At 68.4% G+C, this 14716-nt stretch overlaps 2 protein-coding genes across 7 annotated transcripts in view; one reads left to right on the top strand and one right to left on the bottom strand.

Moving 5' to 3' along the window:
• The window catches only part of FARP2 (FERM, ARH/RhoGEF and pleckstrin domain protein 2), an 85995-nt gene extending 79178 nt beyond the window's left edge, over window positions 1–6817 (top strand). For 2 of the 4 annotated variants that reach the window (XM_056808603.1, XM_056808602.1), the window contains exons 19-27: window positions 325–455; window positions 1317–1385; window positions 1703–1792; window positions 2118–2200; window positions 2526–2641; window positions 2990–3153; window positions 5300–5407; window positions 5592–5743; window positions 6019–6817. In XM_056808603.1, the coding sequence (XP_056664581.1) occupies window positions 325–455; window positions 1317–1385; window positions 1703–1792; window positions 2118–2200; window positions 2526–2641; window positions 2990–3153; window positions 5300–5407; window positions 5592–5743; window positions 6019–6109 (1004 nt within the window). In that variant the 3' untranslated portion in view covers window positions 6110–6817. Of the gene's footprint in view, window positions 1–324; window positions 456–1316; window positions 1386–1702; window positions 1793–2117; window positions 2201–2525; window positions 2642–2989; window positions 3154–4091; window positions 4205–5299; window positions 5408–5591; window positions 5744–6018 lie in introns of those variants that run through there. The other 2 variants (XR_008914271.1, XM_056808604.1) reach the window with 2 other exon arrangements.
• A 170-nt stretch (window positions 6818–6987) lies between these two features.
• STK25 (serine/threonine kinase 25) lies at window positions 6988–14343 on the bottom strand. 3 transcript variants are annotated; one of them, XM_056808605.1, is made up of 12 exons: window positions 13896–14343; window positions 13334–13447; window positions 12297–12527; window positions 11659–11715; window positions 11367–11475; window positions 11078–11235; window positions 10823–11008; window positions 10546–10691; window positions 9666–9780; window positions 9354–9425; window positions 7525–7661; window positions 6988–7441 (listed from the first exon to the last, which is right to left on the bottom strand). In XM_056808605.1, exons 2-12 carry the CDS (start codon window positions 13361–13363, stop codon window positions 7402–7404), a joined length of 1281 nt encoding a protein of 426 aa, XP_056664583.1. In that variant the 5' UTR covers window positions 13364–13447; window positions 13896–14343; the 3' UTR covers window positions 6988–7401. The 3 variants fall into 3 exon arrangements, with proteins under 3 accessions (XP_056664583.1, XP_056664584.1, XP_056664585.1); XM_056808606.1 differs by having other exon boundaries at window positions 13334–13441; window positions 13896–14128; XM_056808607.1 differs by having other exon boundaries at window positions 13334–13597; window positions 13896–14118.
• Between the last annotated feature and the right edge of the window lie 373 nt (window positions 14344–14716).

Below are 14716 nucleotides of genomic sequence, written 5' to 3'. Positions count from 1 at the left end.
CGGGACTCACTGGGACTTGAACTCGGGTCCTCCCCATTCTAGGCCTGGCTCTCGAGCCACTGAGCCACGTCGCTGCCCAGAAGGAAAGCTCTGGGCGCCCGAAACCCTTCTGCAGCCCGCCGAGGGCTCCGCCGTCCTGGGGAGACACTCGCCGCCCCGAGGGCCGGGCCAGGCTTTCCTGGGACGTGGCTTGGAAGGCGTCTTCCTCCTCCGTCTCCATCACTGCTTTCCTGTGGAACCTCGTCTTTGGGGGTGGCAGAGGCCGGGCTTCGCGGGGCCCCTCCGGGCAGCCCAGGGTAACCCGCCCCCCGGCCCCTGTTCCAGGTGCCCTCCACGAGATCTCGGAGATGACGGCCCGGCTGCAGAGCAGCCTCCTCCGCCTGGAGAACTTCCAGAAGCTCACCGAGCTGCAGCACGACCTGGTCGGCATCGACAACCTCGTCATCCCCGGCAGGGCAAGTGCAGCACGCTCGGGGCCCCTCGGCCAGGACCCCCCCGGCCGTCCATCCCGAGCCCTGCATCGGGCTCTGGCCTGCGCGTGCTTGTGCGCGCTTGGCTCGCTTTTCCCATCGTCTGCGTGTTCTTGGTCCTCTGTGTTCCCAGTCAAACCAAATCCTCCCCGAACCCCAGACCCCTGTGATTTGGGGCCCCATCTCCTAAGTTGGTGAGCAGCTTTGGGGGATTCGCACTCAGATCCATCCACAGAAAACCTTTCTTCCCAAGCCCAGACGTTGATGGATTGAGGGTGCCCAAGGACAGCCGCCCCGCGTCCGGCCCAGCCTCGGCACCCTTAGTACCTGGGTGACCGGCCTCCCCCACGCTTTATGGGGCGGGGGGAGCCTACCCTTCCCTTCTCAGCCCGCTCACACGTAGCCCGCAGACGACCTGGGCGAACCCTCCTGCAGTGTAGACGGCACACTTCCAGCACCCCCGAGTCCCCCAGGGGCAGCTGGGGAGAAGGGGTTCCTGCCTCTGGCCTAGGCGGGCCCCCTGGGCCCCCTGATCCAGACGCCTTCTGGTACCGGATCCAAGCGCCTCGAAGCTCGCACGTCCCCCATCCCAGGGCCTCGCGTGGCCATCCAGAGCGGGCCTTCGGCCTGGCCTCCCCCCACCGGTCAAGAGGAGGAAGGCCGCGTGGCCGCAGCCCTCCCCCCACGCTTGCGACACGTCCGCCTGACGCTTCTCTTCTCCATCTGCCCCAAGAAAGGCTCCCCGAGCCTGAGGCCTCTGGCCTCCCCCTCCAGAGCCCCGAGGGGAGCAGCCCCACGATGGCGGGTGCTCGGGGCCAGGCTGAACGGTCTCTTCCTGTGTCTCAGGAGTTCATCCGGGAAGGCTGCCTGTACAAGCTCACCAAGAAGGGCTTCCAGCAGAGAATGTTCTTTCTGGTGAGTGGTGCCACCGGCCTGGACCCAGAGGCCCAACGGGCCTCTGCCCGTTCCCTGGGCGGCCGGGCTCGGGCCGGCTTTTCTGCCAGGGCCACGCGGGCTCCAGGCCACAAAGGGCTCCTTCACAGGCCCCGGCCTGCCCTCCGGAGAGGCCGGGGGGCCACAGGGCCGGCTCCTTTCCCCGGGGTCTTGGCCGGGGCCTCCCCACAGCTGCCCGTGGCACCAGCCCAGCTTCGAATGGATCTTCTGCTCACTGGAGGCCAGCAGGGAGGCAGTGTCCCGGGGCCTCCTTCCTCCAATTGTCCTCCATCTTTCAGTTCTCGGACATGCTGCTGTACACGAGCAAAGGCGTCACGGGCACGAACCACTTCAAGATCCACGGCCATCTGCCTTTGCATGGCATGCTGGTGAGTGCCCGCGCCAAGCGGGAGCCCCGGGAGCCCCTCTTCCCGGCCACCCAGGCCTTCTCCCTGGGCCCACCTCGTCCTCTTGCCCCTGCCCGTGCCCACCATGACCCGCGTGCCCTATGTTTGCTTTGCAGTTAATAGTCCTGGACCCCCCGGTGAGTAAGAAGGAGGCCCGGCCTCAGCCACCGACCCGTAGCTTTGCCCTTCTAGACCCAACCTAGACTAGCCGCGGCAGCACGCGGGCCCCCAGCCAGGGATCGGGAAGGGCCTTCGGGACTCGCCTGGCTCATGCCTGCACCTTGTCCCCTTTGCTCCCTGCCTGCAGGTAGAAGAGAGCAACAACGAGTGGTCCGTGCCCCACTGCTTCACCATCTACTCCGTTCAGAAGACCATCGTTGTGGCGGCCAGGTCCTGCCCGCTGAGGACTGGGGGGCCCCGGGAGGAGGGACCCTCTCCTGGCCCCAGGCAACTCTTAAAGCCTCACAGTGCCGGGCCTCTCAGAGCAGCGACACCAAGGCAGGCGTCCTAGCTGTGGCAGGAGGGCAGAAACGTGGAAGCAGTTGTAGGAGAGGTCCAGGGGTAGCCCCGCAAGGGGAGCCTCAACCAGTGCCTCAGATGGGACGACAACCCCCCCCCCCCCGCGCCCAGGCTCTGTCCTTCCTCGGGGGGCCATGACAGGTTCCGGCCCACTCTGTCCTAGGCACAGTTGTGAACCACCCCTCATCTCTTGCAGCTCTCCCCTGGAGATGGGCAAATGGATGAATGACCTGAGCCTCGCCATTGAGGTGGCCAAGTCCAGGGACAGGCCCTTCGTGCTGCTGGACAGCTCCGCAAACGGCAGTTCCTACAGTAAGTCCTTCCTGTTGTCCCCTTTCCCGAGAGGATTCTGGTCCGAGGGCTCTGGGCTCCGGTCCGAGCACTCCGGACTCTGGAACCCTTTCTGTCAGCATCTCCTCAAGGTGCCGAGACAGGCCAAAACCTGCAGGCCGGCCGGCCTGGGGTCTCTGTGCTGCCTTTCCCCAAGCCGCCTCCTGTCTGGAGCATTTCTGGACGGGCTTCAGCCACTCTGCATGCCTGGGTTTGTTGGGGGGCTCTCGGCCCCCGTGTGTCCGGACCTCTGGCCAGCATGCCCCATCCAGGCCTTCGGGGAGAAGCCCGGCCCCCCGGCTCAGCCGCTGCTCCCTTCTCGTCCCCCAGGACCCTCTGGCGAGGTCTCTCTAGAGCAGGAGTCAGAAGACGAGGCTCCCTCCTCCCATAGCCCCCTGGACAGGCAGAGTCAGCAGCGGGCCAATACCACCATGCACGTGTGCTGGTACCGCAACACCAGCGTCTCCATGACTGACCACAGTGTGGCCGTCGAGGTACCCCTGGGCTGCCCCTGCCTGCCCTGCGGCTCTCGCTCAGCCCTCGGTTCCTCCTCTCCTGCCTGGCCAGGCAGAGAGCAGGGCCGCCGTCCTTGATGCCCCCCGAGGGAGTGCCAGAGGCCGGGGCCGTTGGACGAGCGAGTGCTGGGATGGCACGGAGAATGGGATGGGGGCCCCCTGGCCTCGGCAGCGGAGGCCAGCGATGTGGCGCTGCCCGTCACTGAGCAGGGGAACGAAGCTCCAAGCGAGGCAGAGGATCGCCAGGAGGCTCCCTCCTCGGGCCAGGCCACGGCCTCCTCCTCCCTCGGTGGACAGCCTGGGCCCTCCTCGTGCAGCCTGGCAGCTTGGGGTGCGACTAGGAGCCCCTCCCCCAGGAGATTCTGAGGGGGCCCTACAGAGCATCCCCCGAGCCTGCCTGCTGGCCAGGAGCCCTCGAAGGTTCTGGAGGGTCAGACGAGTGGACTCCTGCCCCAGAACCGAGCACCCCTTGGTGACGGGACGTTCTGAGGACGGGCAGGGGCGGTCACCTCCCCTGCTGAAATTGTGGGGTGCGGCTCCCTCCTTTAGGGCTCCAAACTGGCACTGGCTCGTATTCCCCTTTGGGGCTCCCCAGGGCTGCCTCCCCCAAGCGCATCCCTTCAGGACCCCGGTGTGCAAGCCAGGACGTTGGGAGCTTTGGATGGGCCTTCCCGAAGGTCTGGACATGGTAGCCAGTGCTGGGGGACAAGAGGCAGCCCAGGAAGCGCCCCCCCCCCCCCCACGTGTGTGTCTCTCTCTCTCTCTCTCTCTCTCTGACTGTCGCCGTCGAGCTCCAGGCGCTCTGCTGCTTTCTCCCACATCTCTGGTCTTTCCCCTCGGCCGTCCCCGGCCCTGCCGCCTTGGGCCGCGCTCTCGGCCGTCCCGCTCAGGTCTCCGCTCTCTTGCTGTTTCTCCAGAATTCCCTCCTCGCTATTTGCTGGGCCAGGGCCCCAAGGCCAACACCATCACCCATGTGTGCTGGTACCGGAACCACAGCCTCTCCCTCACAGACTTTCTGTGCATGACTCAGGTAAAGCCTCCGCTGCCCGCTGGAGCCTCCTGGACCCGTAGAGCTAGACGCCCCGGCAGTGCGCCTGCCTCTGTGGCCAAGCGCACGCTCGCCTCCGGCCCACCAAGGTTGGAGCTGGGGGGCTCGTCGGCCCTTCAGAGCCCCTGAGGGAGCCCAGCTGGGGGGCCGGGCAGGGCTCCCCCCTCCAGAGCCCAGCTGGGGGGTCACACAGGGGACCCCCCCTTCAGAGCCCAGCTGGGGAATCAGGCAGGGCTCCCCATTATAAATACCAGCTGGGGAGTTGGGCAGGGCTCCCCCTTTAAATACTATCTGGGGAGTTGGGCAGGGCTCCCCCTTTAAATACTATCTGGGGAGTTGGGCAGGGCTCCCCCCCATTAAATATCAGCTAGAGAGTCAGGGCTTCCCCCCTTCAGAGCCCAGCTGGAGAATCAGGCAGGGCTCTCCCCTTCAGAGCCCAGCTGGGGGGTCATGCAGGGCTCCCCATTATAAATACCAGCTGGGGAGTTGGGCAGGGCTCCCCCTTTAAATACTATCTGGGGAGTTGGGCAGGGCTCCCCCTTTAAATACTAGCAGGGGAGTCGGGCAGGGCTCCCCTCTTCAGAGCCCAGCTGGGGGGCGCATGCCCTATGGTCTCTGAGAAGCAAGATCCTTAGAATCCCAGTTTCACCTGAAGACTTTCTTGTCTGGCACTTCTGGCCGGGCGGGTGGGCTGGCTTGGCTCCCCCCCTTCCCCATGTCCGTCTTCTCTTTGTAGCTTTGATTGTCTGGGGGGCCTCCTGGGGGCTGGCTGCGGGGGGAGGGGGGCACACAGAGGTGGTGCCACCTTTTACTAAGTGGTGGGTTCAGGATTTGAATCCAGACCTCAGGATTCAGAATCCCTCGTTCTTTGTGCTGCTGCGGTTGGAAAACATGCTCGCCCCCTCCCAGGGCTCCCTTGACCAGCCGGTGCCAGCGCAGTAGACGAGCTGCCCGGGCCTGTGTGCCCTCTGTTCCTCGGTACCCTTCCGGGGGGCCGCGGGGCCTGGAAAGCCAGGAGGGTGCTCGGGCCCAGAGGGAGGCCTCACGCGGCCTCCCTCGCCGTTTGTGCCCTCCCAGAACCAGCTGTCGGGGTACCTGCTGAGGAAGTTCAAGAACAGCAGCGGCTGGCAGAAGCTCTGGGTGGTCTTCACGAATTTCTGCCTGTTTTTCTACAAAACGCACCAGGTACCGAGAGCGCCCCTGCCCGCCCGCGGCCGCTTCCCCTTGGCGGGCCCCGGAGGGGAGCGACGGGCACAAAGCAGCCCTGCGCCCCCTCGGAGACGGCTCCTCTTGCAGTGGGCCAGAGAGCCCGGCAGGCAGGGAGGGGGCCGCCCCGCCGGCCTGAGCGCGCCCTCTGCATGCTTTCCAGGATGATTACCCGCTGGCCAGCCTGCCCCTGCTCGGCTACACGGTCAGCGTCCCCGGGCAGGCCGACGGCCTCCCCAAGGACTTTGTCTTCAAGCTTCAGTTCAAATCTCACGTGTACTTCTTCAGGGCCGAGAGCAAGTACCCATTCGAGAGGTGAGCCACCCCCCCGGCCCGGCCCGACCCGGCCCAGGCAGCCCTTGTGCTGGCCGCTCTCCAGAACCACTGGTGTGAGGGGGAGGGAGGGAGGGAGAGAGAGGGAGAGGGAGAGGGAGGGAGAGAGGGAGAGAGAGAGAGAGAGAGAGAGAGAGGGAGGGAGAGACAGAGGGGGGGGAGAGGGAGAGAGGGAGGGAGAGAGACAGAGAGAGAGACAGAGAGAGGGAGGGAGACAGACAGGCCCCCCCCCAAGGCTCCCGCCATCTTTCTCCCAGGTGGATGGAAGTGATCAAGAGAGCAACCAATTCTCCTGGGAGAAGCAGCCTGGCCACGGCCAGCAGTGACAAGGATGCCCGCACAGGCTGACCCCTGGGAGGCCCCTGAGGGAGGCCGCGGCTGCAGCTGGTTAATAAAGGGAAAAGCCGGGGCTCCTCGGTTGTGCGTGGGCGAAGGCCTGGGACCGGCCAGACCCTTTTTTGAAGCTGAAACTGAGACGGGAACGTGATGGGGGACAAGTGGGGGAGCCGAGGCCGGGGGAGGGAGACGGGCCGGGGATTTCATGCCACTTGGCGAGTGAGGAGCGAAGGGGCTTGTCTGAGGTCCCCCAGGCAGCCTCTCAAACCTGGCTCCAGGTGGGGGGGGGCCACGGTCCTGCCCTCCCCGGGGTGGGGGCCACCCAGGAGCGGGGCTGCCCAGGCATCACCTTCCAGCTCCATGTGGGCGGGAGAGGCTGGGGGAGCTTTTCGTATGTTGGTGTGGGGAAGGCGATGTGGGATGGCGCGGCCTCTGAAGGTCCTGCTTCCGAGCCTTTGTGTGGGGGGCATCTTTGGACAGGGCGGTGCTGGTTCTGTACAGAGCTGATCAGATGATCAGGCTGAGCGTGTGCCCCGGGCAGGGGTCACTTCCCTCTGGCTCCTGGCCTTGAGGGGCCCTTTGGCAGAGCCTGGGAGGCCCAGAGGGGGCCTCGAGGCAGGAGGGAAGTGGGGGAGGCCTGGGGACCCCCTTGTGTACCTCGTTTTAATGTCCTGGCGTGGCCAGGCCGTGCGGTGAGGAATAAAGACCTCCCTCTGCCAAGCTCGTCTGCTTTCTCACTTGGGGTGGGTGCTGTTGGGGGGCGCGGGCCCTCCCCGGACCCCTCTGGGACCACGTACATGTGGGAGAGTGCGCCGGGCCAGCCTGGGCTGCCACAAACCGTGCAGGGCAGGTGCCGGGCGAGGGGAAAGAGCAGACGCAGCGGCCCGCGGTCTGGGGCTTTTCCTTTATTGGAAGCAGCCGGTCCCCCTGGGAACCCGCCATCTTTACTGTGGACACAGAGGAGCGGGGGGGTCGGACACCAGCCCCGGGGGGGGGCACGGGGGGGGGTCACCAAACACCGTCACGGCACCATCACGAACAAGACGAGGCTCCCGGGCATCACAGGAGGCGGGAGGGGGGGGGGAGGGCCGCCGCCAGCCTGCGCACAGGAGCCTAGCGAGGCCCGGCGCCCCCTCCCACCCCAAGACAACAGAGGACAACATGGGCGGCTCCCCGGAGCGCCCGTGTGTGTCTGAGGCCCGGCCCGGCGGCTCCAGCCGAGGGTCCTGCGCAGGCCCAGATGAGGGGTTTGAGGTCCGTTCTGAGAAGTTGGGAAAAGGCCCCGCAGCCTCCTCCCGGCGCCCTCAGCGGGCCGACGTCACGTGGTTCCTGCTGTGGGAGAACCTGCCGTGGAGAGGCACCGTGAGGCTGGGCGCCCCTCCCAGGCCCCCCCGCACCGCTAGGCCGGGCGTGGGGGGCCCACTTACCGCTGCACGCGCTCCACCAGGTGCGCGATCAGTCTGTCGGAGATGCCCGGGCACGACTCCTCGGCGAGGCTGAAGGCGTTCTCCAGCTCCTCCATGGCGCCCACGCCGCCTCCCGTCTGCCGGTGCTTCTCTTTGAGCTGTGGGTTGGGCAATGAACGCCGATTACGGGGGGCCGAGGGGGAAGAGCCTCGAGAGCTGGGGGAGGTGCCAGCAGCCCGGCCGGGTCAGCGGGGTGGGCGCCGACCCAGAGGGGGCAGCCGGTGCCACCCGCAGCCCGCCTCCCGTGCCCGTGACCGTGCCGACTCCGAGAGGCTGGTCTGTGGGTACTCGGAACCCCGCAGCAGAGGTGGCAGTGCCCCCGGGCCCCCTCTCAAAAGGTAACCATCTCTGGCACCCTGCGAGGCCCCCCAGACAGGGCAGACTGCCCAGGCCCAGCCCAGGAGGAAGACCCTGGTGCCCCCCAGCAGAGGCAGAGGGAAAAGAGGAGCCCAGAGGGCTGCCATGGACGAGAGCAGAAAGTGGAGAATCTCCTCCCGACGGAGACGCTGGGATCGGCCAGCCGCAGTGCTGAGCCCGTGGAGGCGCCAAAGAAGCGGCCGGAGGAAAAAGTGACCCCAAGGGACTAGAGGCCGGGGGCAGAGGGAGCCGAGTGAGGACAGCGCGCGAGGGGCACCAGGGTCCCATCCTAGCTGGCCCAGCCCTTCTCGCTGGACGAAGGGTCAGGAAACGAAAGCTGGGCTGTCTTCCCAGGCTGCCGAGGGAGTAAAGCAATGCCAAGGGAAAGGCCGGCCGTCCAGGGCAGACTGGACAGGGGGCAGCTGGCCTTGCTCTGATCTGGAAAGGATGGAGAACTCGGGGGAGACGCCATTCCCAGGAAAGGAGGCTTCTGGGCGAGGGTTGTGGCGAGGCTACCGACTCCCAAACCCGCCCGGCACTTGTTTGCCCGACCAGCATTCGCCATGCGGCCTCTGGGCACGCGCTCGCTCCGGCGGGCTTCCCTTGTCCCAGGGCGCTCCTCCCTCCGCCCGCTTTTCCCTGGAATATTCTCCTTCCGCAGCAGAGCCTTTCCCAGCGTTCAGCCTCTCCTGACTTGTGGCTGCCTCCGAAGCTGCCCTCGGGCCTTGGCGGGCCGCTTTGGGTCACCGTAGCAACGGTGCCAGGCAGCTTCCTGCTCATCCTTCCAGCCGGTTCCTGACTCTCGAGGCTCTGCGGACCTCCAGGTCTGCGGCCGCTTTCCGGCGTGCGCCGAGTGTCCGCGTGATTTCCTGGCTGGGACCGGCGGATCCCCAGCCGGCCAAAGAGCCTCTGACGTGCCGGAGGGCTTCAGCCCGGGATCCCTGGCCTGCCGATTGCCGCCGCCCTGCCCTCGCTGGCCCCCAGGCATGGGGCCGCCCTCCGTCTGGGACCGGGCACTGGGCCAGGCTGGGACTCGGAGTTGTCTCCCTGCCCGAGGGCTCGCCCCAGCCGGGCCCAAAGCCCGTCTTGCTGCCCGTCTAGCCTGGAGAGGGCGCCCTGGGCCGGCCCCTCCTCCTTGGACTCCTCCCAGCCTTCGCGCTCCCGGGCATCCTGGGCTGGACCCTTCCCGGGTCGCCCCGGCACACGGCTCCAGGAGGCGCTGCGCAAACGCTTCTTTCCTCTGCCCCGCGGGGAGCCGGCCTCAGGCGCCCCCCAGCCGGGCTCCAGGCTGGCAGTGGCTCCCAGGAGGCCTCCGAGCCCCGGGCATCACCGGGAAAGCCCAGGCCCAGCCGTGACCGCCGGCGGCCCACAGCTCTGCCCACCTCCTGGAGGCGCCAGGTCAGGCCGAGGCCCCCCCCCCCCCCGGGCCTCACCTCTCCAAAGACGGGCCGGACCAGGGTGGCGAGACACTGCGACCGCGGCTGGCGCTTGACAGGCTCCGCAGACTGAGGAGAAACGCACAGTGAGCCCGAGGCAGCCGCCCGCCCGGGGCCCGCAGGCCGCCCATGAACGAGACCTGCCTCGGGCTCAGCGCTCGGCTCAAGGGGGGCCCAATGAAGCGGCCCTGAGGACCCCCGAGCGGGAAGCCCTCTGCTTGGCGGGCTGCAGCCCGGCTCGGCGCCCCCAGCCCAAGGCCAGGCCGCGGCCAAGCTCCCCACCCAGCCCGGCCTCCGGGAGTGCCTGACCTTCTGCGAGGCCTGCAGGGCCAGCCCCTTGTGGAGTTTGCTGTGGGGGCTCGGCCGGATGGTCGGGGGGAACGTCCAGATGGGGCCCTGGTCGCCGTCCTCCGCATCTCCGTCACTGGCAAAAGAGCCGCCGGCCCAGTCAGAGCCAACTACGTGCCCCCTGGGGCCCCCCTCAGAGCCTGCCCAGGCTCCCCTGCACCCCAGGGCCCCTCCCAGGCTCCCCTGCATCCCAGAGTCCCTCCCAGGCTCCCCTGCACCCCAGGGCCCCTCCCAGGCTCCCCCGCACCCCAGGGCCCCTCCCAGGCTCCCCCGCACCCCAGGGCCCCTCCCAGGCTCCCCTGCATCCCAGAGTCCCTCCCAGGCTCCCCTGCATCCCAGGGCTCCTCCCAGGCTCCCCCGCACCCCTCAGGGCCCCCCGGCTCCCCCGCACCCCAGGGCCCCTCCCAGGCTCCCCTGCATCCCAGAGTCCCTCCCAGGCTCCCCTGCACCCCAGGGCTCCTCCCAGGCTCCCCCGCACCCCTCAGGGCCCCCCGGCTCCCCCGCACCCCAGGGCCCCTCCCAGGCTCCCCTGCACCCCAGGGCCCCTCCCAGGCTCCCCTGCATCCCAGAGTCCCTCCCAGGCTCCCCTGCACCCCAGGGCTCCTCCCAGGCTCCCCCGCACCCCTCAGGGCCCCCCGGCTCCCCCGCACCCCAGGGCCCCTCCCAGGCTCCCCTGCACCCCAGGGCCCCTCCCAGGCTCCCCTGCATCCCAGAGTCCCTCCCAGGCTCCCCTGCACCCCAGGGCTCCTCCCAGGCTCCCCCGCACCCCTCAGGGCCCCCCGGCTCCCCCGCACCCCTCAGGGCCCCCCAGGCCCCTCGGCCCCCTGGACCCCCTCCCTACATGTCGGAATCCTCGGAGCTGGAGTCCTCCCCCCGGCCCTCGGACTTCCAGCGCTTGTAGCGGTCGATGAGCTCGGTGAGGAAGGACGTCTTCTTGGTGTAGCGCGTGATGAACTTGTGCTTCAGCAGCTCCCTGGCCGCCGGCCTCTGCGGAGGGCACGAGTGGGCGCGCCTGCCCCCCTTCCCCAGAGGGCCGTCCCCGCCCACCACGGAAGCTGCGTGAGGCCCGAGGCTCGAGGGGGGCCCAAGGGGGGCCCGGGGCCCCCGAGGGTACTCACAAAGCGGGGGTCCTTGTTCAGACAGGCCTCCACAAACTCCTTGAAGGGCTTGCTGTGGTGGCCCTCCAGGGTGGGGGGGTTGTTCTTGGGGATCAGGAAGAGCACCCTCATGGGGTGGAGGTCCGAGTTGGGCGGCTCGCCTTTGGCCAGCTCGATGGCCGTGATGCCCAGCGACCAGATGTCGGCCTGCGGGGGGAGGGGAGGGCGTGAGGTGGGGGGGGCGTGAGGGCCGGGCGGGGCCGCGGGGGGGCTCACCTTGAAGTCGTAGGCCGACTGCTTGATGACTTCGGGCGCCATCCAGAAGGGGGTGCCCACGAACGTGTTCCTCTTGATCTGGGTGTCGGTGAGCTGCCCGGCCACGCCGAAGTCCGCCAACTTCACGTCGCCCTGCTCCGACAGCAGCACGTTGGCAGCTGTTTCAAGAGACGGGGCGGGCGGTCGGGCCAAAGGGCGGCGCCCGGCTTTCCCCGAGCCTGCGGAGGCCCCCCCAGCCGGGGAGGCTCCCTGCGCCCCCCCCCCCCCGACAGCCCATCCCCCGGGAGACCTTTGATGTCTCGGTGGATCTTCCTCTCGGAGTGCAGGTAGTCCAGGCCCTTCAGGATCTCCCTCAGGATGGTGGCGATGTACGTCTCCTCCAGCGGCCCCGGCTTCAGCTGGGGGCCCAGAGCGAAGGCCTCGCGCGGGGCCCCGGGGCGCCCCCTCACCCGCCCCGCCGAGGGGGCGCTTCTGGGGAGGCTCCCTGCCGGGGCCTTTTGCACCGCGCAAGCCCGAGAGGAGGGAGCTGAGGCCGGACGGAGCGAGGGGTCCCCCCCTTCCCCCCCAGCCCTGGGGCTCACCAGATCCAGGGCTGACCCGCCGCCCAAGTACTCCATGATGATCCACAGCTTGGTGCCCTGCCGACGAGGACAGGCACGTTTCTGGGGAGCCGCCGCAGCTCGGCGACGGTTCTGAAAGCTCCCCCCGCAGAGGCCCCACCTGCCACCCCCCCCAACAGAGGCCCAGAGACCCCCCCTGCCGCCCCCACCCTCCCCCAACAGAGACCTCCCCGCCGCCCCCCCCACAGAGGGCCGGAGCCCCCCCCAACAGAGACCCCGCCTGCCGCCCCCCCAACAGAGGCCCAGAGACCCCACCTGCCGCCCCTACCCCCCCCCAACAGAGGCCCGGAGCCCCCCCCAACAGAGGCCCAGAGACCCCGCCTGTCGCCCCCACCCTCCCCCAACAGAGACCTCCCCGCCGCCCCCCCCACAGAGGGCCGGAGCCCCCCCCAACAGAGACCCCGCCTGCCGCCCCCCCAACAGAGGCCCAGAGACCCCGCCTGTCGCCCCCACCCTCCCCCAACAGAGGCCCGGAGCCCCCCCAACAGAGACCCCCCCCCCCGCCGTCCCCCCCAACAGAGGCCCGGAGCCCCCCCCAACAGAGGCCCAGAGACCCTGCCTGCCGCCCCCCCCAGGCCCCGAGCCCCCCCGCCCCCCACCTTCAGGTAGGAGCCGTAGTAGCGCGTGATGTAGGGGCTGTCGCACTGGCTCAGCACCGTGATCTCCTGCTGGATGTCCTCGATCTCGTCCTCGGCCTCCTCCAGGTCGATGATCTTGATGGCCACGACCTCCTTGGAGCGGTTGTCGATGCCCTTGTACACCTCGCCGAAGGAGCCCTTCCCGATGCGCTCCAGCTTGGTGAAGAGCTCCTCGGGGTCCACGCGCGAGTGCTGGGCCGGGAGAGGGCGGCGTCACGGGGGCCCCGACAGGGCCCCGGACTTGGGCACACCCAGAGGACCCCCCCTTGGGCCGCTTCTCCGCCGGGTGCGGCGTCTGCAAGGCCCATTTGACCAATGAGGAAACGGAGGTCCGCCAGGCCAAAGGGCAGGATTTGAACTCGGCTCTTCCTGACACCTGCTGGCTGCCCAGGCAGCCTCCTCTGAAACCCGAGTGTCTGCCCCGAGAACCACCTTGTTGTCATTGAAGCTTTGCCCGACTTGTCCCCTTTCCTGGGGGAGGGGCTCCCCGGGGCCCTGCGCCTGTGCTCAGAGGGACGGAGCCTCCCCAGGAGCCCACTGGGAGAGGGCAGAGCATCCACCTACGCGGGGCGGCGGCCATGGCAGGAGCGGGCACCCCGAGCCACGCCACCCATAATCCAAAGGGCCCGCTGCCCCTCTGGACCTGGCCACGGCTGGGGGGGCCGGTGCGGCCCAGTGGCTGAGGGAGCGAGTGACCGGCCTCCCCGGGATGTCACTTCTGCCTTCTTCCCTCTCTGGAAGGACCCGGCAAATAGAAAATAAAAGTGAGCCTAACAAAAGGGCCCAGGATGGACGGGACGGACCCATTTCTGCAGGGCCCTCCGCAGACCTCCTGTCTGTCCACTTGTCCGGCGGCGCCTCAACGAGGAGAGCGCAAAGGGCCGGCCTAAAACCCACAACTTCCCCAGATGCCCGCAGAGCCTTCAGAAGGGACTTGGCCAGGGTCACCCGGCTAGCACGGGCTGAGGCCAGGCGCTCCGGGGTTTCCGGGCCCTTACCTGGTTGGTGAAGTCCCTCAGGTGAGCCATGGCCCCCCGCTGCGCCCCCTCACTCGGGTCGCGGAGGCCCCGGGCCGGCTGGGCTGACACTGACACTGGCACCTGCGTCTGTAACTGACAAGGCTTCTGGGCTCAGGTGTGCGCAGCCGGGCTTGCCTCACCCCAGCACAGGAGGGGCCGCCCAACACCTCCTCCCGGTCCTCCAGTCCTCCGCCATAGAAGGGGGCAAGCCCGGGCCCAGGGGCTCCCTCCTGAGCACCCCTCCTACTCCCAAAGAGGCGAAGGTGACCTTGGACCAGTCACGGCCCCTCCCCCGCCCGCCAAGGCGGGGGCGGGGGGCATCATCCATTCTCTTCTCCCACCCAGCGAAGGCCGAGACCTTCCCTTTGCCCCCTCCCCTCTTCCGCGGCTAGCAGCTGGACGAGTCCCTCCCCTAGAAAGCTCAGGGTGGAGGAGGTGCCCTGGGGGTCGCCCCTTCCATCCCTCCCCCCTCCCGCACCTGCGCCCATCCCCCGGTCCCTCTTCCCCCGGCCCCGCCCTCCTCCCCTCCCCCTCCCCGTACCTGGCCGCAGGCGACCCCGGGTTCCCCCCCAAGCCTCAGCGCGCTCCGCCTCCGGGAGTCCCCATGGCGGCCCTTGCTTTCGGCCCGCGGTGCCCGACACGGACAGTGGCGGCTGCGGCCCCAACTCGATCCTCGGCCCCGGCTCCGGTTCTGCTCCCGCGGCGGTTGGAGATAGAGAAAGCCAGGGCGGCGGAGGAGCAAGGAGGGGGGTGGGGTGGGGAAAAGAGCAGCACAGCGCAGGCGCGGGAGTCCTGTTGCCTTCTGGGAGCTGTAGTTCCGCCTCCCCAAGCCCCATCCTAATGCGCGCGCACACGGCGCTCGGACTTCATCTCCTAGATGGATGTCCCCAGCGGACCGGGGAGTGGGGAAGGGGAGGGCGGGGCCTGAAGAGGTCAGGGCGGGGCCTTAGGCCGGGGCGCGAGAGGTTGGCTGGACCTGCCAGGACTCTGCGAGGACTCCAAGTCCCAGAAGGCTTAGCGCAGAGGGAAGGGCGGGTAAGGTGAACCCGAACTGGCTGGCTTCTCCGTGGACCCCAAGTCCTGTGGCCTGAGAGGAGAGTAGTGTTAGACTGAGAGCTTGAGTTGGTTCATCCTTAGTTAGAGACTCAACTCCTCCCCTTCCATGTTCCCTGGCCTCCTCCCGCACCCCCCATCCTCCATCCCCAGAGCTACCATTGGGGAGGGTCGGCGCCCTCCCCGCTGGCCTGGCCCCCCACAGAACAGGCGCTCCCCGAGGGCGAGGGCATGTTGCCATTTGTCTTTCCGGCCCCGCCTGGGCACACTGTTGTAGGCCAAGCCCTCCAGGGTCAGTGCCGCGCCCCT

This window comes from Monodelphis domestica, chromosome 8 (genome assembly GCF_027887165.1).
Source record: "Monodelphis domestica isolate mMonDom1 chromosome 8, mMonDom1.pri, whole genome shotgun sequence".
NCBI classification, from domain to species: Eukaryota; Metazoa; Chordata; class Mammalia; order Didelphimorphia; family Didelphidae; genus Monodelphis; species Monodelphis domestica.
Note: the sequence above shows the minus strand (reverse complement) of the source record. Positions and strands in the feature narration are given on the sequence as shown.

Excerpts from the sequence above, each read along its gene's own strand:
- STK25 (XM_056808605.1), bottom strand. The coding sequence starts at position 13,363 with ATGGCTCACCTGAGGGACTTCACCAACCAG. Across the intron at positions 11,716-12,296 it reads ACTACGGCTCCTACCTGAAG|GGCACCAAGCTGTGGATCAT; the intron begins GTGGGGGGCGGG and ends CCTCGTCGGCAG. Across the intron at positions 7,442-7,524 it reads CTGGTGGAGCGCGTGCAGCG|GTTCTCCCACAGCAGGAACC; the intron begins GTAAGTGGGCCC and ends TCTCCACGGCAG.